This window comes from Lichenostomus cassidix, chromosome Z, assembly GCF_008360975.1.
Source record: "Lichenostomus cassidix isolate B80296 chromosome Z, HeHo_3.0, whole genome shotgun sequence".
NCBI classification, from domain to species: Eukaryota; Metazoa; Chordata; class Aves; order Passeriformes; family Meliphagidae; genus Lichenostomus; species Lichenostomus cassidix.
In genome coordinates, this window is record NC_139511.1 from 41,090,581 (window position 1) to 41,113,924 (window position 23,344).

At 38.3% G+C, this 23,344-nt stretch overlaps 1 protein-coding gene and 1 long non-coding RNA gene across 6 annotated transcripts in view; one reads left to right on the forward strand and one right to left on the reverse strand.

Moving 5' to 3' along the window:
* The window catches only part of PIP5K1B (phosphatidylinositol-4-phosphate 5-kinase type 1 beta), a 98,018-nt gene extending 80,030 nt beyond the window's left edge, over window positions 1–17,988 (forward strand). For 2 of the 3 annotated variants that reach the window (XM_085041893.1, XM_085041891.1), the window contains 3 exons: window positions 1–145; window positions 6,698–6,815; window positions 9,552–10,243. In XM_085041893.1, coding sequence (XP_084898019.1) covers window positions 1–145; window positions 6,698–6,815; window positions 9,552–9,614 — 326 coding nt within the window. In that variant the 3' untranslated portion in view covers window positions 9,615–10,243. Of the gene's footprint in view, window positions 146–6,697; window positions 6,816–9,551; window positions 10,244–17,554 lie in introns of those variants that run through there. The other variant, XM_085041894.1, reaches the window with a different exon arrangement.
* LOC146424758 (uncharacterized) lies at window positions 139–23,295 on the reverse strand. Of its 3 annotated transcripts, none has more exons than XR_014846682.1 (5): window positions 22,813–23,294; window positions 21,003–21,154; window positions 12,670–12,751; window positions 6,661–6,770; window positions 139–4,303 (listed from the first exon to the last, which is right to left on the reverse strand). It is a non-coding gene; the product is annotated as an uncharacterized LOC146424758 (long non-coding RNA). The 3 variants fall into 3 exon arrangements; XR_014846683.1 differs by lacking the exon at window positions 139–4,303 and adding an exon at window positions 4,313–4,608 and having other exon boundaries at window positions 22,813–23,295; XR_014846681.1 differs by lacking the exon at window positions 139–4,303 and having other exon boundaries at window positions 6,637–6,770; window positions 22,813–23,290.
* Between the last annotated feature and the right edge of the window lie 49 nt (window positions 23,296–23,344).

The window sequence follows — 23,344 nt, forward strand, 5'->3', positions numbered from 1 at the left end:
TACTTGGTTCACACCACCAGCCAGATCTAGTGCCAAGCACTCCATCTCTGTTTGAAGCAGCTTCCTTGGCAACCACAATTTCTTCTTCTTCCTTGAATGTAGATGAGCATTGTCAACATGATCGACCTACGCTCTATTCTAGCAGGTAAAGGCTGTATTAGAGGATTCCCCACTGTTCTGCTAAAAGTCTGATAATGTGCTCAATAGAAGGGGGCTCTGCAAAAGAAGTAGCAGATGGGGCAAGTGTCTCTGTAACTCAGTCTTTAACCTTCCCAGTGAAGGAGGGGTGCCAAAAGCCTTTGGGATTTTTCATTTATTTGTTTGTAATTATACATATTGTAATTGGGTATCATAAAATAGAAAGCGTAAACATGACAAAAAAAAGTTATATGAATTTTTATTCATGTTCCAAATATAAATTGGATATCTAAACTTTGCTTAGGCCTTAGTCTGTACCATAAACCAAATTGCAGTAAGGTCAGGGTAGGGAGTACTTCTCATAACTTGGCTGTAGTTTAGAAGAGCTGCAGAAAATAGTGATGTACTAAGAAAATTCTTTATTCTGAATGCATAGTGCTGAATGGTCTGCTTTAAATTCTTCCATAATAACCATTTTCTGAAGTGAATTTCTATGAAACTTCATCCATGGGTGCAATTACAGACTGTTTGAATTTAATGTGGGAAAGATAAAAACCGGAAAGTCTTAAGAAAAGTGGTGCAGATGCTAGTGAGCTAGGTTGAATGTGATTTGGGCTTGAATATACTTCAGCCATGTCTGTCCAATACCATGCTTAAGCCAGTAAGTCTTGCTGGGAGATTGTCTCTGTGTGTGCCTGTATGCTCTCTTGTGCACATGAAGTGTGCTATGCTGTATCACCTCGCCTGCTTGCAGATCCCTTTACTGTGTGTTGTACTGAGCCATTTCTTTGCCTGTTTTATCAAGAAGGGTAGCTCAAGCATCTACACTCAAGCATCTTGAAACTTGTTTGGAATAACTTGGAATCCTGAACTACTCAGTGTATGAACTTGACAAATGCACTCATTTACCAAGATGTAGTTCTTTACTGTAAACTGCATGTTGCCCAGAAAGATCAAGTTATTTGAAAAGCAATCTTGATGCAGTAGGATTTTACCTCCTGTTAAATATTTGCCAACTGCACTTACATAGAAAGTAAAATTACTTGCAGCATTACTTGATGAAAGTGATATTTACAGCTTCCACTTCCATTAGGTTGAAATAAATATCACTGATGTGGCATCTTCCATATGTCTAATGGTTTGCTATAAAAATTTGGAATGAGGTATGTTTTGGGGTGTAATGAAGATGAAGTTTTAATTACAGGACAAAAATGTTTCTACACAAGCTCTAGGAAATAAAACTACTGATGAATAAGCATTAATAGAGTTTGTTCACTTCAACTTCTGTTAAAAGTTATCTATAGGACTTCAATATTCAATGATCTTTTACCAAGTTTTTCTTTTATAGAAATAAAGTTACAGAAGGTTTTTATTTGCTTTAAGCATCAAATAAAGCTGCAGAACTTTGTATCAGTATCGGTCAGGAAAAGAAAACAGTGGAGCTGTCTGAATAAAGAGTTCAGGGTTAAAACACTTCAAATTTTCTTTATTCTCTATAAATTAACTGTAGAGAAAACCTATGAGTAAGTCCATGATACTTTCCTGTAAAGATACTCCAAAATAATTCTAAAATAAAGTTTTTCGCAGGTCTACACTTTGATTGTATATCTAGAGTCGTTTACTTTCCAGTTGTGATTCAGTCAATAAAATAACCTCTAATGTAGTACATATTGCATGTATTAGCATGCACATCCTTATATTCCAAGATCAGATTATTACTCTCTGCAGTGCAGGTATGCATGCTTTGACTTCATCAGTACAAGAGGGCACATTCTCTGACACAGCAGACCTTGTACCAGCATTCACAGATGTGTGGTTCTCTCCACACCTTCTGTCAAAGCATCTTACGCTGTAGCCAAGAGATCTGCCATGGGGGCTTACCAACTAACATCATTGCTGGTCTAGGTGTGCCCTTTTCAGCTAGGGCCTGGTGGTGGTTCTTAATTCTCATTAATTGGTGGTGTGTGTCATAATCTCAGTATGTATAATTCATGAGGTTTATCTTCCCTGTCATAGCTAGTGTCTTTCTCTTAGCAGTTAAGAAAGCTGCTAAGCATGCTCAGTATTGAACTAATTTCCGTAAGATTTCGGGCACTGCTGTTTTGTACCCACTTCTGCTTGCGGCATCAGTTCGGAGAGGTCATTCCTTCTTGGCACTAAATAATATATCTATCTAAAGTTTTATGTTTTTATGATTCACTGTGGGAACTTCAGTCCTCTCATGAGAAAAGCTCGCAGTGAAATAAAACCACCAAAAAACCCATGCTGCAATGATGCACTGAATCATAGATATCTGAGTTTTTTCTTGATTGAGTTCTTTTTTGGAATATTAGAAAATTATGTGATATGGGATTCATCATTTTACCATGTGTCTCTGATAAACAGAAAGCTTGGAGCAGTCTTTGAAACAAAGTCTGAATTAAAGATTTGTTTACAAATATGAGCCTGCTTTCAATTGATAAATATGTAATTAACTATGACATTCTGCTTTGTTATTTAATGGAATTACAGTTTGGTATTTTCTTCTTCAGGCTTTTTCCTTTTTCCTCAAAGTAAAATAGCACAAAGTAGAGAGTACATGAATTTTCTTGTAACCTGTCAGAAATTTCTGGTTTAAGGTAATAAAGGGGGACAATCCTGTGTGCATAGTAATAATGTGATATTTGTACAGTTCCTTGACTCCTATTAGTGCTAATGAGCAGCATGTGCCAGTAACACTTAGAAAACAGATGCTGTTATTTTCCTCATTAAAAAGAGAGCAGTAATACTTTTGGATATCTTAAAGCACACACCGTATTTTCTATTTGGGTTGGGTTTTTTCTTCAGAATTACCCTCTGTTTCTGTTATCCAGTAATGTAATCCTTCCCCAAGGGGAGGCAAGTGGCATTTAACATAAGAAAGGCAATCAGTACCATCTCTCCTTGAGAGTGCTCAGCATTTGTGGTAGAAAGGGAGAAACTGCTGCTGCTGAGGTTAAGCAGACAGAGGTAGCTTGCTGTGCTGGAACCAGCTCCTGAGGCTGTGTCTTGTGGGAAGGGTTTTTGTAAAGCTGTCTTTGTACAGATAAGAACTAGCATAGCTAATTTGTAGATAATTTGGAGCAGCATTTGAGGACTTGTGATTAAAGTGAAAAAGAGAGCTGAGCAGCAGTCATAAACATACAGCTTATTTGGAATGTTTTTCCAGTCTGCAAACTGATTATTTTCACCAACTTATTCCTCAGCTGAAAAGGCAGAGGAAACCTGAGGTGCTATCCAGGCAGTGTGAAGAGGAATTAGTAACAGTATGAATGAAAGAGTAGTGGAGGGGGGAAATGGCTATATTTTTCAGCACAAAAATAACTGGACCTAAAAAACAAAAGGAAAAAAAAAAAAAAAAACCCAAACAAATATGACATATGTTATTCAGCAAATACAGGCTTTCTTGTTTGTCAAAAGACAGCTGGTTTCTGTTCCGTGAAGCTGTTTCTCAGTCAAGTGTTTTTGTCATAAGCAATGTCAAGTACTCCTTCAGTAAAAGAACAGAATTAACAATTTATTGCTTCTATTAAAGTTTTCAAATATTTTCCATTCCTCAAGTAGGTTTATATTTGGTGCAGAGATATTTTAGTATCTAAAGGGTCTGTTTTTCACTAGAAAATTTAATTTTTAGTACAAAACCACTTCTTTGAAAGGGTTTATTTGTTTTATCTGAGGAAATGTAATACATATTATATTAGGGATTATTTTATAGCGGAAGTGGTAACAGATTTTTTTCCCCTTCCAGGAAAAGTTTGCCTATTAAGCACTGACAAATTAAATTAAAGATGACAAATCTGAGTGTCCCAAGCAGTATGACTCTTGTCTCACTTGACATTGCTTTTAGAATTGCAAAGAGCTGAAGGAAGTCAATGCCTTTACAGGTGCTTCTGGAAATGTCTGGAACTTGTTTTAAAACATTTTAAAATGTTTCACACTGTAGATGTTTTAAAATTCATGTTTTAAATATTTCAAGAATATAGAATGTCTCTTTCCAACGTATTTTTCAGCAGGTGTCATGGCTTCCAGTCTCAAACCCAAACAAAATTCTTTGATGCAAAGGGACTTGGCTTCTCTTTTTAGTGCAATGGCAAGATACTGTGGGCTCTATAAGGGGGACTGTTGAATTCTTCTGATACATCTGAGCCTAGGGAAAAAAATCTATATGAAGTCTAATTCTTGTTTCTCTTTATGCATTCTATACCTCATTTCTCTAAGATGTATATGTAGTGTGGACTTCTGCCTTATCTTTCTTCTTCCTTCTTATCTGTATACTTTCCAACTTTTTGTTTGCCTTTGCTGCTTCTTGGTGGAGACCACTTGAAATTTTGGAAGGCTTTGAGGGGTTGTGGGGTTTTTTGTCTTATATCATCAAGCTTCTTGAAGCATCCAGACTTTGAGGTGAAGTGTCCCATGGCTTGACATTTTGTCAAACAACCTCTTCAAAGAGAGCTTAGAAAATAAAAGTAAAATCTTTTGCTGTTATTTCCAGTGGTAGGTATTTGTAGGTATAGGTTTTTTTGCTGTAAGGAATATTAAGCACCCCTTTTCCCAGTCTGGTGTTCTATGTAAACAAACTTTTGTGCACTAAGTCTAAATGTTCTGTCTGTCTACCTACTACTCTTAGCTTCTGAAGCTTAGACAAATTTGTCTGAATCTGATTCAAAGTAGATTAAATTCATGCAAGCTTCACAACAACAAGCAGTTGGGTGGAGGAAAAAGAATTGAAAGCTTAAATGCTATGAACAGATGCGCTGAGACACTGGGAGAATCCCCATGGGAAATAAAATTTGACTATGATTGAAGCAACATGTAATTGTTGCTTAAAGAAAAACAAAGCTTTCCTAGTTCTATAGTGATGGAATTAGTTTTGATTCTTTTTTACTTTTCTTAATTAAGAACCAAGATCAAGTAGAATGTTTTAGCCACAGGAGAGCTGCAACGCAGCTGAGCATTCTCCTTGTGGCTGGTCATTACTGAATGGGAGAAAGTATCTGTAAATATGTTTTTTTTTTTCTTGGCTTTTCTTTCTTTTTCAACCTAAAATTTAAGGATGAGAACTCAGTACAGTGTTCAAACTATATTAAAACTCTGTTCCACTGAATTATTCTTTCTAAGACATTGTGTCTGTGTATGTGAGGGTTTCATTTGTTCTCTCCTGCGCTGCCACCCCTCCCACCACAATTTTTCTTTGCCTTACCAGTCTCATTAAATCTGGTCTGCATTAAAACTAGCAATAAATGCAACTATGATGATGCTATTGCAGAAATTTGAACTTTGGTTACCACCTGCTGACAGCATGTGTATTGCTGTTAAGAGATTAATTACAAGACTTTTGTTTTTACTCTTTAATGCTGCTCAATAGAATTCAAGTTAAAGGTGTGAGAATAGTGCTGCTAAGTCAGTGGGATGTGGGTCACCCAAGTGCAAGCGAAATAGTCTTGCTCTTGAAAAGATGTCTAGTACATTATATAATAAAAGGAACATTGTAATGTGGTGAATGTAAAGCTCTCCTCCAGTACAACATTGATTCATAATTTTGTTGAGCATTTGAATCTCAACTTTACATGCTAGTTTTTGCATGTTCTGCACGCTAGTTTTCTGAAGTTATATCCCATCTGAAATACACTTAAAGTAGTGCAGAGAGGGGGAAATCAGTCATATCTAGACTGATGGCTGTAACTCTGTTTTCATACCAAGTTGTAATTCAGATTTTTTGCTTTTTACCTTGTCTGTAAATAGGTAAGAACTTTTAAAATATGTCTCTGCACAACTGACAGTTGAGTTTTCAAGGCAGCCTGGAGCCTAATTTCTGGCAGCTAGGCAGGACATGGGATAATGGACCTCTGGCTCCATTAAATCACCTTTGAGAGTTTCAGCTTTGTGGACCAAGTGTGTTACAAAATAAGATTTCTATGTATATGCATTTGCAGTTTCACATTATTTCCAAAAAGCAGAGAACAAAAATCAGTCCATTAATAAAGCTATAGAGTGCCCCTGCTCTGTAAACATCACTTCCTTCCACAGGTGTATTAATTAATTACACTCTTGCTCTCCCACTTTTGCTTCGGAACTTTTGGATTCAAGGGATTTGTGTCTGCATGGAAAAGTCAAATGTTGCTAATGTTACAATGCACCTAATCTCTTAGTCTTTTTTTTTCCCCATTTTGAATTATGAAATATTGCCAAAATTTATGCCACGTGTAATGTGGAAATAATGTATTTTGAAATTATGTGACATTTACTGTGACAAAGTTTCATTCCTTAAATAAATACTGAAGTTCAGGAATAGCATTACTTTCCAATAAAATTTTAGTAAATACAAAAATAAAATCTGAGGTTTCTGTTCATTTGTCAAAATATGAGCTTCCCATTACCTAGACATTGCCAACACATATATATTTCTTTATTTACATTTCTTTTTTTCAAGTACTTGAAGATTTTATGTTTAATAGAGAAACTTGCTTTTAAATTTTCAGCTATGACTGAGCTTTTTGTACATACAATTTTTAGTTGATTGTAGTCTCTCTTCTCTTTGCAGTAAAGGGTTACCTTCGAGTTCTACATTCACGCTGGGAGACAGCGCCATCTATTTGACTTCAGAACAGAGCACACTGGAAATGGAAAATGATAATGCTTCAGTTTTGGATGTCTACTTAGTAAGTTGTCAGACTTTTTCTGATGGGCTTTTTCACCAGTAATTCCTTTGACTCAGGTTCAGTCAGTGATTCAAATACCTGCCTAACTTCAAGATCCAGAGGTTTGTTGAGGTATTTTTCATATGAAACATATGCATAAGTTTGCATAACCATGATTTGACAAAGCAAATTCGTAACGAATCTGTATGCCTATTAACTATTGCATTCATAATGAAGTATGCGAAAACACCTTTCAGTTTTTCTTTAATGGTAGGAGGCTTTTCCTATTTGTTTTCCATTGGAGGAATAAAAACCCCAAATCCAAAACAACAACAACAAAATCTTTCCTCTTCACATTGAATACTCCACAATGTAGAAATTAAATTTTCTCAGAGAGGAAAGTTCTGTGTTTACATCAGTGACTTAGATGCCAATGAAGTGGAGCTCAATGTGAAGTCCTGCTTTGAAGGGTTGTCCAATTGTGGTGGCTGATATATTAATATGTATCTTTTCTTTGCTGTTTTGGTTCCTAGTGAGCAGTTTATCTGACTGCTGAAAGATAAGCTCTAGTCTATATTTTGTGGACTTCATAACACCTGTGTCTCAAAAGTTCTTTTGCTACCTACAGCTTACAGACATAAAGGCAGTAGGCACCAAACACCAGTTCCAGTTGAGTGAAGTTTTGTGCATCTAGGCTGTTTTGAAATTCTAAGTATAAATACAGGAGGCCGGTATGTTAAGCATGGCATTTTTTCCAAAGGCTTATTTTCATAAATCATAAACAATTTTGATAGTATCCTAGTAGTATTTCCCTTGACTTTCATGGCAAGAATTGTACCAGAGATGAAGAATCAAAAGAGGGAAGTCTGTTCATGTTTCAAATACATGTTTCACAGAGACAAGGCTGTTTCCTTTCTAGATAAAGTTCATGCATTCTTTATTTTTCTTATCCCTAGGGTTACCTGATTTTCGTCTTAAGAAATCCATAATATCTTAGAACCATAAAACAGTGTAGGCTGATGGAGATCAGGAGATCACCCAGTCCAACATTTTGTGGAAAAGGGAGCCTACATAAGATTATCTAACACTCTTTTCCATCACAGCTTAAAAACCTCCAGCAATGGGAACTCTGCCACTTCCCTGCAGAAGTTGTTCCAGTGATTGATTTTTTTTTTTGTCCAGATAAGAATTTTCTTGTGTTGAGATAAAACATGTTTGTATCTGATCTTACATCGAGATGAAACATATTTGTCACATCCAGTTTTTCTGTAGACTGTGCCACTCATGCTTTTCTCCTTATTACCCAGCAACACTTGAGTATGTATAATACCCAGTTAATAGCTACTAATTTAATAGTCCCGTACACTTAGGGGAGTTGATGTCTGTCCTGCCTCGACCGAAATGAAACAGCAGCAAGTCCCAGCAGCCAATTAGATGCAGAATTGACTTAGTTAACTGTGACCTCAAGTAGCCCATTAAATCAACCTATTCCTGTAAGACTTGTATTAATTGGGCTCATTGCTAATCTAATGTTGACCTGAATCATCTGTTCAACATCATAAAGTTGAACAAAGAGGGACTCAGAAATCCTGACATGTTAGGGGAAGTGGACCAATGACTAATCACACACAACCTAACCTTGCTAGCAGATTGGCTGAGTTAATGAACCATGCTTTTAACTAACTTGGGGGTAGGATCCAGAGCTGTGACACCTGCATGCTCATAAGCAAAGCATGGATGAGCCTGTAGGTGTATTAGAGTAGTGGGGAATGCTTCCCAATACTTTGAAAAGGAAAAATCCAAAGTCCAACCACCTCAAGTGCACCAAAGCATGAATTCTGGGCAACAAGAAGAGGAACTGCAGTCTGAGAGTTATGATGTTATGTTATGATGGTGTATATTACTGGCCTTCCAACCAGGATGACAAGACTGACAAAACCTTATTTTGTCTCTTCAAGCAAGTATTGAGCCAAAATGACCTGGTTGTCATGGATGACTTCAATTACCCAGGCATTTGTTGGAAGAACAGTACAGCAATGCACAAATTGTCCATGAGATTTCTGGAATGCATGAGCACTGCAGCCTGCTAAAGGTGCCGATCATGTTGACTAGGAACAATGCATTACTAGATTTACTGCTCACAAACTGAAAAGACAACATAACTTCAAATTATAGCCTTGGGTGCAGCAATCACAACAACATTGTGGGTTTAAGATCCTGCTGAGCATACCAAAGACCAGTAGTAGGACGAAAGCCCTGGATTTTAGACAAGCCAGCTTCAGTATACTCAGAGCCCAGATGCAAGGGATTTAATGGGAAGCGTGCATGGAGAGCAAAGCAGCATGTGAGTGCTAGGAGTTTTTAAATAACATCCTACTGGAAGCACAATAACAGTCCATTGCCTACTAAGTGAAAGGAACAAGGCAGAACAAGTGACTACCTAGGCTTAACAATGAGTTTTTGAGTGTTGTTAAAAGCAAAAAAGAAGCATACCCTCATATAGAAAGGTGGTCAGATACCCACTGGGGACTACAAGATCCTTGCTAGGGCATGTAGGGTTGTACACATGAAGGTCAAGGCTCAGCTAAATCCAGAATTGGCCAGAATTGGCCAGAGCTATCAAGAAGAAGAAATAAAAAGTTAAATTGAAGCCCAGGGAAGACACATGTCCATTACTAGACCAAGCAGGGAAAAGAGTTACTGATAATACTGACAAGACAGAGTCTCTCAATACCTCCTTTCCTCCCTCTTCACCAGTATCTGGACCACAGCTCCTGGGATCAAGTAGCTACAACAACATACACATTGACCCACCAGTAGTGGCCTGCAAGTGCTCAACCCACATAAGTCCAAGGTCCAGGAGAGAATATACCCCAGGGTATCAGCAGAAGTGGCTGACACTGTTGCAGGGGCACTGCCTTATTTTTGAAAATTCATGAAGATCAGGGGGCATCCCTGATGAGTAAAGAGGGCACATCTCATACCTGTCTCTAAGAATGGCCCAAAAGAGGACCCAAGAAACTTGAGACTCAGTATCCTTACTGTAGTCCCTGGGAAAGTGGCGGAACAAGCCTCCTAGGAATTATTACCAACTAAATGAAGCAAGTGACTGGGAAAATCCAGCAGAGATTTATCAAAGGCAAGTCATGCCAGGCTAACCTAATCACTCTTCTAAAACAAAGTACTGTCTTCTGTCAACATGGAGAAAGTAGTGGATGTTGCTTTCCTGGACTTCAGTAAAGTAATTGGCATGTCTCATGTCTCCCACAGCCTCCTCCTGGACAAATGTCAAATAGCAACTGGATGGGTGGTGTGTGAGATGGGCAGGAATCATCTCAGAGATGATCAGTGTATTTTACTGAGGCTGGCAGCCTGTCACAAGTGGTCCTCCCCAGGGATCAGCACTGGGCTCCATGTTGTAACATCTCCATGAATGATCTGGACGATGGCACTGAAAGCACCCTCACCACGTTTGCTGTGTCACTAAGCTGGGTGTGCAGGTGGACATGTCAGCAGGGAGAGACACCTTTTGCAGACCTGGACAGGCTGAAAGATTGGGCCACAAGAGCTGTGTAAAGGCCAACAAAGACAAGAGCAGAGTCCTGCTCCTGGGATGGCACAGCTGAAGAGCCCAGCCAGGCTATGACCTGTGAGTTGTGGAACAGAACAGCATTGCCAAGAGGAGCCTGGGGGTCCTGGCAGACAACACACAGACAACCTGCCAGCAGTGCCCTGCTGCAGCTACTGAGGCAAAGGGGATCCTGAGCTGCATCTGTGAGGACACTGCTAACAGAGAGAGACGTGACCATCCCACTTTATCAGCGCCTGTCAGACTGCACATGATGTACTGCATCCAGCTCTGGCCCCCACAGCTCCAAAACATATGTGCAGGGACTGAAGTAAGGTCAAATTAATGCCATGAGCCAGGTCAAAGGTGTGGAGAACCTATCTTCTGTGGAAAGACTGTAAAAGTTAGGTGTTTTCAGCCCATAGAATTTTCAGGATAACTTTATCACAGTTTTCCAGAACTTAAAGTATGACACCAAAGGGGATTGAGACCCACCTTTTCTCGACGGGCACTGGATTCAAGTTGTAGTGAGGGAGGTTACCTCTCTATGTAAGAAATAACTGTTTTTACTATGAGAATGATTCAAGGACAATGGTTTACAATGAACATGATTTTATAATGATTCACTGGAACAACCTGCCCAAGAATGTCGTAAACTCCCCATCACAGGAGGTTTTCAAGATGCAAAGGCAAAGCAATGCTTAATATTCTCATCCAGACTCCTTTTCCTGCAAAAGGTTGGATTAGGTGGTCTCTTATGCTCCCTTCAACTTGGGCTGTTCTGTGGCTCTCTTGGCCCCATTTAAACAGTGAAACCATTTCTTGTTGATAGCTTTTGAATTTAGTTTATAAAGCAACAATCTTATTTATCAATAACACTGCGTAGCACTGTGAAAGACTTCTTTTTAGGTTTGAAGTCTGTAGGGTGGATGGTAGATGTTCTGAAAATCCAGTGACAGGCATAGGTAATACCTTTTGTAAAGCTGCCTGTATGAGTTTCAGGTGTGATGGTTATCTCCAGTTAGTTTTCAGCTTGTAGAACATTCATTACTATTATGTCTGGGAGACTGCAGTAAGTGTATGTGTTTTCTACTGATGAGTATCAACAGAAAAATAATTAAAATCCAGCTTTGGATATCATATAAATACACAGAATAAATAGGTCGTAAGTGGAGAGAATCACAGATGCTTTTTGGACCTAGCAGCAATCTTTCTCTGCACTCGGAAAAAAACAAACTTGTAATTCAATAATCAAGGCAATGGCACATACCTGAACTGGCTAGGTATGCAACAGCTGACAGCTGGGAAGCTGGATACCATAGCTAAACACAGGTTGGTTCTTAAGCAAACTCATCTTGAGAAGTTACTTACCCTGAACTCTCTCTCATGTCCCACACCCAGTATTGATGCCTACTTAACAGTTTTGAGATGGTTGTGGAAGTGTTAATCACATGTACCTTGTAGGTATCCTGAGGTGTTTGTGGAAGAAAGAGGAACGGGACGCCTCTTTGTCTACTAATCTGTTACTTCCTGATAGCCCCCAATACCCTTCAGTGGACCTAGAAACAACAATTAGCCAGTGGCTGGGAAAACTTGATGATACTAAAGTTTCAGTGCTGAGCAGAAGGCAATTTGGCTTTTATAGGAGGATGATCAAATGCACATTAGAAGGAAAATATGCATGTTTTTGAGAACACTAGGAATAGGCTAGTAATTTCTAATGTATGTCTCAAAAATAAAGCAAATCAATGATGTCTGCATCAGGTGGAAAGGTTATAAGATGTATTATCCCCTCTTTAAAGTACAAGGAGAAAAATGTAGGATTAAATGGCATTCTCAGATTTTCCTTCAACTCTGTGATTAATAGTGCTTGTCTGTGTTTCTACCACAAGGTAAGCTGCTATAGTCTTACCCACTGCATATTATACAGAAAAATACTTTAGTTTGCTTAATTTCAGTCACCACTAATCCTTTGATGTCTTTGCGTCCTGCTTTGAAATGCTCAACTTCTTGGACAAATTTTAGTCCTCTAGTAAATTAAGAGCTATGGATTTTTGGTCTCATGAATGGAAAAAAAACTTTGTCATGAAATGACATTGTGTTAATTTACTATAAAGAGCAGCTTAAAATGGTATTTTCTGAACATTTTTGTGTGGAAATTCAGATAGTCAAGTAAGGGGAGGTGAAACTGAGGTTGTTAAAAAAAAAATTCCTCTTACAGGTAAAAGTATTGGGTTGGGGGTGTTACATTAAGGGAACTCCATGCAAACTCACACTGTGCTGCTGATGTCAAAATTGAGAATGTACCTGGTAACAGATCCAGGACACAAGTACAGAGACATCTTGGGTTCACAACTGAGTGCTAGTCTGGGCCCAGAATTCCTTAATTCTGAAAAAAAAAGGACCAAGTTCAAGCTAGCATTCTGTGCATCTGCCATTCATAACCAGCACTGTTAGGTACATTCTCAAATCCACGTTTACTTTGATGTTACATTGATTTATTTTCTAACAAAGCTTTTAACACAGATAATAGCTTCAGAAATCTAGCTTTTATGACTAGAATATGACAAAGCATCATCTGCAGCGAGCAGTAGGTATAAATCAATCTAAATTTTTTCCAATTATTCTAGTAACAAAATTGCAATACTGATTAATGCATACAAGTAACTTTAATTATCAATTAAATAGGGCAGAATGATAGGAGATATAGAAAAACTTGTAAATTTGACATTTCTCTTTGTAACTTTAAAACATGAAAGGCTTCTTGCTTTTATGTATATGCAATACAATGATAGGTCAGACACTTAAAAACAAAAGACTGTCTGAGATAAATAGTTTTCCTGTACATAAGGCAGAAACAGAGAAGTTTATTTTTTCTTTCTTCTTCTATTTAGCACTTTGATACTAAAACAGTGTTTCCTTCTTCCTCTGGAAATAAACTTTATATCTTTTTAAAATTCTCCTGAAGCCCTATTTATTGGTATCAGTTCAGGCATTGTCAGCTGATATATGAGCAGAAAAGTATTAAATGAACACAACAGAACCTCAGTGTTCTGTGGCATTTAATTAGTAAAAAATGTAAGTCCAATCTTGCAGAAGTTTCTTAACAGTGATCTCTGGTCAGCAAGTGCAACTGATCCTGAAGAGTTTACTCCAGTGTTACTATGGAGTGCCTTAAAAGTGAAAATTTTACTTAAAAAGTAAGGAATAAGTAAAAAATCATGTTGCTCCTTTTGTTCTGCAGTGAAATTTCAAATTGTTTGATTGAGGTTTCTGTTCCTGAAAAAGCAATGTGTGCAATTATAAATTATCCTACTGTGTGTTCTTGGCCTTCCCATGAAATTATTTACAAAGATAGCTGATATACTATAGTACAGTGTCAGTAAAATCAGAGTAGTAAGGCTTAGGCATTTCTTTAATTGATTTACTTTGAGCAGGCTTGATTTCCCATACACTTCCAACAGAACAAGGACATGCACGTTGTGTGCGTGTGACAAAAGCAGTGACAAACTTTTAAGTTTGTTCCAATTGTGGTGCTCCACATCATAAATCAGATGATAAATCTATAGGATAAAATATAGATTATGATAAATTATTATATAGAATTTATAGGCAAACATAGGTAAATATAGGATTTAAATAAATATTTATGTCCTGTCTATAGGATTTTAAATAAATAAATATATGTCCTGCCTATAGGATTTCATTAATTATTTCTTTTTGCTTACAGAATACTTCTGTATATGCAACTGCAATGCAAGATTCTTGGGTAATACAGAGTTTTTAACATGGAAATACAGCATTGCCTCTCATTGTTAAAGGAATGGTTCATAAAAATTATATATAATTTAAAAGTCATTGCTACTGAAGATATGGATTGATAAGGGCTTCAGTAAAATAAAATAATGGCATAACTGTAGTGATGAGCAAGCCGAGTATTTAGAGCCTGGTTAGTGTAGCTATGATTTGTGTCTGATGGATTGCATATATTATACTATTACATTTAAAATTATGGTGTAGTTTATTTCCAAATGCCAATTTTATTATAGGATTTTTAATTCTTAAAATAATATTAAATATTAGTTTTGCATTTCAAAGCTGCTGTAGATGCATAGGTAACCAGATTTACAAATATTGGTCTATAAAATGCCTCTTTAGAAACTGTCAAAGCTGTCTGACTTTTCTTATTCTTCAGTATTCCTCTTGCTCTATACTCTCTCCCATAATTTCAATTAAATTCTAATCAGGGTGCAGTTTTCTTCAGGGTGCTGTTGTGGAATACTAGCAGGTGCAGCTGAAATTAAAGCAATTCCCAGGCAGCATACATGTCAAAACAAGCTAAAAGGTGTACAGTCACATTGCACGGAATACCTCATTTTGTTATGTTGCTTTTTTTACGGAAGCTTCTGTTTCTCTGCCTCATTTCCTCTGAAGATACTGGTGGAAAGACATGGTAGACAGAAGCTGAATTCTGGGATTATGAGAAAGGAATTAAGACCTCCTCACTTACAGGCATCATTTCCTTCCCCTGAGAGCATAATAATCCTTAAAATGTTTTGTGCACACAGTAGAGCAAATCAAGCACTCTCCTCAAAAGAGACTCTTGTTTAAGGCTGAAAGGGGCAAACCAGCTTGTTTTATGCAGCAAGGTTAACTGCTCCTTTCCTCTCTTTTTATCTATGTTTTCCTTGTATCCATGCATGCATGATCCCAGAAAGGAAAAAAGAGGCCTATGTCTCCCATAAAGCTGAAAGCTGGTGGGAGGTGAAAAATAAATGAGCACTTGAATGTAGCTTGGCAGAGGTGTTCTTGCAGAAGCAACATTATGTAAGAAGGAACATTTCAGTCATTGTTGCATGAAAATCAGACATGGGAATTAAGTGCTCCATTAGATTAAAAAGGTACCAATTCAGATTACAAGCAATACATTGCCTGAGTAAGCCAAGTGCTAAATGCCAGCACGTTTATCACTGAACTACGTGTTCTCATGCCCAGGGCTTTTAAAACACCATAAGAGGAAATCAATCAGCTCAAAAACATATCCATGGAAAGAGAACTGGAGCACAAAAATGGTCTAAAAAAGCCTCAAGTAGGCTCAAACACTGTCGATCCATTATATACACAGTGTGAGACATCTCAGGCCGTGATTATAGGAATGAATCCTGTAGTGTTGTTTGTGCATTTTTTTATCCTTTTGGACCACATTGCTACAGCCAAACTCAGTTTTCATTTAAAAAAAAAAGTTTATCAATGTAACCCCAAAAGTTGTCCAGTAGATACAATGTTGCCTTGAGGATCATGTCCTGCACCTTGAAATAGATGGATTTCTTTCCAGAATTATACTCACAGTACTAGACTGTACCTGACTTAACTATGAACATCTGAAAATCCCATCTGCTTAAAATGGCATTAGTACCATCAACAGTATTTCTGTGATTGACTCATACAGTTAGTAGTTGCTACAAGTTATTGTCAGGTCTATTTTCTCCAACTCTGTTAAGCAAATTTTATTGGAATTTTTTCCACCTCTGATCACCAAAATTCTTTGGAAGCATCAGAGGAAAGGGAACAAGAATAATTCATAATTCCATTTTGGAATAGCATAAAACCAGCATCAGCAATACCAATACCCTCCTTAGTGAAAAGCAGTAATAAGCGCAGATAGTCAGATGTTGAGCTGTGTGATCACCATATATATTAGAAATGGATCTGCAGTCATTCATATCTGAGCTTTCAGACAGAAACAAGATGGTTCTAATGAAAAGTTTGATAAAATTGTCTTGGCTTCATATAAAATTATTTTGTTTATTGGTACAAGCATTTTTCAACTTTTTTTGCCAAACTGATTCAAAAAAAAATAACTAGAAGTCCTTGTTAGCTTTATAGCATATTAATTTTAGAATGCCACTTCAATTTTACTCCCTTGTCCAACAATTTAAGATCACATATTAAATTATTCTGCATTTTCTAAGCACTTTACTGCCTTAGCACATTCAGGCACTAATATGGCAGTAGACTTTACTTGCCAGACCACAGTCCCTGAAAGAGAGAACAGGCCCTAAGAATTTGGAGCTATGCTCACTGGCATCAGTGATTATGAACACTCTAACACTGGTCCACAATACAGTAGGAAGTATAAAAGTTGTCACAGAACAATATTGAAATATCATTCCTTAAGGTTCAAGGGCTAGTGCTAGAAGTCATAATTAAATATTGATGTAAATATAGTGGTTATCTTTTCTCTAAGACAAGCTTAAGAAATGCCTTCAGAGATTTTTTGTTCATAATCAAGATTAGACTGTTGTCAAACTATTTAAAGGTTAGTTAAGTGTTTGTATAAAAAAATACAATGTAAAGGTGACCTTAAAACTCTGTTTAATAAATGGAACCTTACACCTTCGGATTGTTATTTAAAAAGCTTTTAGAGTAAGGTCATTATAGATCCCTTTGTTTTGATTTTGTGTCTTGCTCCATTTTGGATATATTAGCTGAGATGCATTCAATTTACTGAAATATACTCCTCAGCTGTCAGTTTATCCTTAGTTTGACTTGTAATAATAACATGTTCAGCAAAGAACAGTTTCTTTTCAATTAATCTGTAACTACAGGGATGCCAAGCAGTGATCAACTATTTCTATTACATGAAGGTAGTGTAGAAAACTCTAATCCGTTAACATTATTAGGTAATTTTGGTGTATGTGAAGTAGAATTAGTACTACAACATTGTCTAGAGCATTAGTTGTGCCTGAAAGTTTTTTGATAGGTATGATTTTCAGCTGGGGAAAGAATATCATGCAGATGCTGACAGCGCTTTCATTCATGATGAAAAAAGACTGCCATTTTTAAGTAATAAATGCCACAGTAATTTCTGCTAGATAAAAATAAGCTGTTGTGAATTGCTGAGTGCTGTCAGACTGTTCTGTCTTCTCTGAAATCCAGAGTGTTCAGCATTTTTGCAGCAGTACTGTAAGTAGCTGCAGTTCATGTAATACAAATGTACTGCAATGCCTGTAAAACGCATAAGGGGTAGCTGTTGTACCCAATGTTTTTGATTAGGGGTGAAGGTCATAAGAGAATCACTGCCAAATTGTGCTGCAGCCTCTTTAGGAGAAGAAAGATATTACCTGTTTTTAATTCTGTAAGAAAACAACAAGCAAACACAACTCTTAACTTGTCCTTTCTGTATTTCTAGTAACAAAGAATATGTGAAGAGTAAAACTAAGAGAAGTGACCATGTTTAATGAAGAGCACTTTCTGCACCCATTTAAGAAAGAGGAATTTGCTGAGCCTAATAGTCAAAGAATAATAATCAACGGAACTTATTCTAAGAAGCGTCAGGATCTTTGAACCCTAAAAAGGATTGATGGACTTGACAAAAATGACATGAAACATTCCACACTGTTGTCATCTGCTGTTGCTTGCTCAACTGTGAAGAACTGTGTGTTCAGGCTGCTTTCTACAATATTGCCAATCACCTTTTTTGCACTTCAAAGTGATATTTTCTTATCAGTTCTCTAGTAGTTTCATTTGCATGCATTCTGTAACGATGAACAAGCAAAATCTATTATCTGCTTCACCTGTTTAAAAATAAGTACAGTGGTGAATAAAATCAATTTCTTTTTTTTTGACCCCCTCAGTTCTAATCGCTTAGGTCCACATCAGTGGAAATTGGAACTGATGTCATATGAGGGTTAGGGCACATCTCTGCACATACCATATGAAAATGAGCCTCTAAAGACACCTTCACTGCTGGTAAAAAGGAGATAAAAATGTTATTTATAACAAGGCCTTACATTGTGTACATATATTGTCCTTGAAATATTTTTGATTTTGCTTTATTTCTTGCAAAAGAAAAGATCTATAATTTATTTAGAAAATACTACTGTAAACTATAGTTTTATTGATGAATAAAAGATTTATTCCAAAGACTATCATAGCTGTCATCCTGCTATTGATCTATACTGGACTTAATTGTTCTTGCATTTCTCTTCCTTTGTGAGACCATCTTAAGAGGCCTCTTGAGATATGACAAACATAGCATCTGTATATACCAGTTCTAGAATGAAAAGAGGAATCTTCAAATTGAGGCAGAAAAGGCAAAGTAAGACACTCAACAGGCATTACTTTATAAAACCATTTCAGGTTTTTCAGTATGGGCAATAATTTTCAGATAATTACAGTAACTCTTTTGGTTCCTTAATTTCCATAGTAACAGAGAGATAATCCCAAAGGCCAGTGATTATCAGTCCAAGATTTCATGCTTTAATGCAGTAGTGTATTTAAAATTTTTCCCAGGTTGTCACTTTGTTGTTGGTAATAGCATTTCTTCTAGGAGTAAGTGTAGCAAACTTGCTAAATTTACAAAACCAGAATTTGGCATTTCAAGTCCTAGAATTATGCTTTGTACCTGCAAAGAATTTTTCATTTAAGGATTTGGTGTGGTGGATTTTTTTTGTTTTGGCTTGGTGGGGGATGGTGGTGGTGATTTTGTTTTGTTTTACTTTGATATAATCCTACAATCCTGACAAGTAAGAAGGTATTATTCCTTAAGTATGCACAGAACATAGAAATTTAAAGGAGCTTCGGGTTTTTTGCTTTCCAAGTATGCAGAGTTTATGGCTTTGATTAGGGCCTGTAGCTCATGATTACCTGTTGTGGTTTTGGAGGATGTTACAGCAGACTTTACCCTAGAGCTTCTCTACCCAGCCTGGTTCAGCGCCTCAGTGCTCCAAACCCTCTGTCCCAGGGCTGGACACTGCGCTCTCACCGTCCGGGGAGCCATAAGGCTAGCTCTGGTTCGTCTGCTTCCACAACCGGCGGTGATAAAGGAGGCGAGGAGGGTCTATGCGTTGTGTCCATGGAAGATGTTTATTCACATGGTGCAGCAGAGGCCAACGACCTCCCCGAGGCAGAGATGCCTCGAGGGCGAAGGCCTCACATGCACAGCCACATGTGGAGCATAAACACACGTGGAGCATAGACAGCAAGATGGCAGAGGGTGAGGGGTTTTATAGGGAAACAGAGAGGGGCAGGGACAGCACACAGGCCCAGTGACCTCTGGGCACAGGGGAGGTACAGGGGCGGAGTTAGGAGAACAGGAACCAATAGGGGAAACCCGAGGGAGTGGCCAGGGCCACGTGGGGTTAGGGTACAGGAACCAATAGGGAAAACTGGGGGCGTGGCTAGGACTGTGTGGAGTAGGGAAGGCAGGACAATAGGTGACAAGTACAGTCGTTAAGAAAGGGGTGTGGGGAACTTGCAGCTATTATCACAATAATTACCACTTCTCTATGCTTTAAAATTAGTCTTAATCTCAGCAAGATAATTTTTCTGCAGCATTCCTCTGAGAAAAGCAAAACCAATATGCACGTCCTATGAGCAAAAACATTTTGTACATCTGTGTCAAGTGTCTGCTCCTTCACGCACAATGTACAGGATATTTAGAACGTGTCTCTATGCAAAGCAGATACTTTGTCATTAGTCCTATTTGGGGAAAAATATTTGAGCACCTGATTAACCTTCATAAAGGACACACATGACAATTTTTCCCCCACTACCTAGTAACTGTAGCATCTGAATCATTTCTTCTTAGGAAGTACCCACAGAATACACAACTTAACTGCAACAATTCTTTCCAAAACCAGAAAGACTATACCAAATGATTCAGCAACTGAGACATCCTTAGTGTACAATCCCTTGAACACTAATTTATAAATCAAAACTGTCATTTAACATTTAGAAAAGGAAATCCTCTATGCCTGTGGAGCCTACTGGGGAAACACTCTCCAAAGCATGTGCACTTAAAAGCTGTGTGTGTCTGTGTGTTCATGTGTATGTGTGTTTGTGTGTGTGGTAAATTATAATAACTTGGAACTCATTTCTTTCTCCAGTGTGTGAAATGGTATAAATTTTCAAACATCAAAGAGCACAGGAGTTTATAGGGATATGTAAGTTTCATGTTTAAGTATTTAGTTTTCTTCATCTTGCATTCATGTTTCACGTTGGTAGCACTTGATGAAAATCTAAAGATGTTTAAACATACCTGTAAAGCTAATGAGGTGGGTTATGTCAAGTAAAAATAAAATATATACAGAAGGCATAGTCAACTTCCTGGGGTATTAAACTAACATACTGGTCTGTTTCTCCATGTCTAAATAGATGGAATTTGCCACAGGGAGCAAACAAGGATTAGGTAACAGACACAGGCTGTCTGTGGGGAGTGGTATCTTAATACTTTGGCCCTGCAAGAAGCCCAGAATGAAAAAGCACATGTTGATGCCTGCTTAGATAAAGGTAGGGAATAATTCCAAATTTGGGTTATCTGACCTTGTGACTTAATCAAATGGCATTCAGAGGGGAAGTTTTGCTTTTGGTGGTAGCACCACCAAATATGCACCCTCAGTTAATAAAAAATAAAACAAAAGCCCCCAAACAAACAAAAAAATCATGCAAACAGAAAACCCCCCACTTTGTGTCCTGGTACTATAATTCAATGGTTTGAAATACCCCCAATCCCAGCATCTGTTTTCTTGTTGACTCTGCTTATACTTCAGGTAATTTAATTTCATATAACTCAATGGTATTTTCCCAAAGCCTTACCACTAGACAGTGATAAAAGAGTAATCAGTAGTGCACTCCACCTGTTCGTTGTAGTAGCCACTTGCTGAAACATTTCCAGTGGCGCATGCATTTGCTTGAAGAAAAATATCAGCTCTTTCCAGTCTGAATGTGTGGTGCCTGTCCCTGCAGTGCTTCTTCATCTGGAACTCCTTCACAGGTATTTTGCACCAGCCTAAAAAGATACTGATACCAGTACTGCAGTATGAACAACACTAACCTAAGGGACAGGGATCAAGATGAAAAACATTAAGAAATCATTGTTAAAATGCATAATCCCTCTAGAGCCCTCTAGAAGTTGTGTGACTGCTCCATGCTTGGTAATAGCATCTTGTAAAATTCATTGACTTGAACTTTACACTTGAATTAATTGTTGTTAACTTTTTATAAGATTTGGTATGTGAAATTGCTAATACCAGAGAAAATATTTAATCCACACTAATTCATTGATTTGTCATTATCTCATAAACATGAAATGAACATTTCCTATTGAGACTTGTGTGACTTGGATGACTAGAGAAAAATCACCGTGGAATTAGTGGATAGTTGCATAATATCAGAAAATGCCTGAGGTTCTTTTTATAAGAAAGGCAAGGTATAGAAATAAGCACCATCTTTAAATAGATTCAATACTACATAAAAGAACAGGTATTCCTCCATTCTTCTAGCAGTTTTCCCTTTCCCTACCGAAGTAAGAAAAATCAATCATTTGCTTTACTAATGTATTCTGTGGTCTGATGCAAGTAATTTGTTCCGAAAGGCCTCATCTCAGTATGTAAATCATTACTTTAGGAACATAACTAGTTTCTCCCAGCAGTGAGAAGAATGGGTTGTTCCTCAAGGAACCGGAGAGTATCTTAAATCTGCTTGATGTATAAAAACTTCCCCCACAAAATACAACAAGAAGATAAACTCCTAAAAGGGAAGATACTGGTAACAAAGATACACACAGAAGTCTGTTGAAAAGAGACAAGAGGCTGGCTAAGTTAGATAACAGTTTGATGCAGAGAACTTTTAGCTAAAACAGACTCCATAGTTTCAGTTGAAATTTGCACAAGTGGCTTGAATTGTTTGAGCTTTTTCCCCTTGTGTACTATAAAATATTTTTTGTTTATAGAATATTATAAAATTATAAATCCTGGTGAGAAACTTGATAACTTATATCCTAAAACATTGCAAGATCATAGGATCAATAGAACAGTTTGGGCTGGAAGGGGCCTGTCAAGGCCACCTAGTCCAACACCCTCTGCCATAAGCAGGGACATTTTCAACTAGATCAGGGGGCTCAGAGGCCCCAGCTTTAATTAGGAGTTTTTGAAATATAAAAATGCATCACAGAGTAACCAGCAGTACGCTTCTGAATACTTGTACGCTTTCTGTATTTATGATTTTACTTGCAATGGCTGCATTTTTTGGTCCTGTCCTGTGGAAGGCTCTGAAGTGAAAGTTATGTGTTCCCATAGAAATTATGTGGGTTTTTAAAGAAACCTTTGTACAGGAATTATTTCTTACCTCTCATCTACCTAATTTATTTTTTTCAGTTTAAGTAACAAGAAATATCTGGCTGAGTCTCTCTACATTTTGACATAATGCTAATAGCATGGCATCACCAGCATTTATGTTGCTTAGTGGAAAACGCCAGGTGTGATGAATTACGTGCTCTATTTTCTCTTCACTGGCTCAGTGAAACATTATTTGCAGGGCGTGTTGGATCAGAATAGTTCCTGTCACTGAAAATAGTCTTAGAACGGGTCCCTGAGTGAATGCTTGGTGCCTCGTGTGGCTCCTAACCGCTATTCTTCCCAGGCTCCAGCTCCTTGTAAACGTACCCACCGTGATCTCTCTGCCTGAGCAGATGCCTGCAGAGACTCGCCCCGAGCGGTTACTGCCTGCTCTGGGAAGCGCAGCGAGGTGAGGGCGCACAGCAGGAACAGCCGCGCTAAGTGGCAGCTCCCTGTCTCTGAGACACGCCAAGGCCGAGATCCCCGAGCTCTCTGTGGTATGGAGGGGAGCCTGAGCAGCACGCCGGGCCAAGCACCTGCTTCCCAGAGACAGCCGTGCCGGGCCCTGCTGGTGCCGCGGGAAGGACACCGGGGTAAGGCTGGCGGGGACAGCGCCGCCGCCTCAAAGGCCTCGCCGTGAGCACAGACCGCGCTCGGCTCCGATACACCTGTGCTGTCTCCGTAGCACCACACTTGGATTTAATTTATCGTGGCGCCACGGAGGCTGGAGCCAGCAGCCAGCAGCGTCTGGGAAGAAGAGAAAATCCCACATTGGGCTGCTCCCCCTTCCTCTCCGGCGCGGCCTATCGAGCCGGGCCAGGCCTGCCTGCGCGGCCCGGCACTGTCCCCGCGCTGTCCCCGCG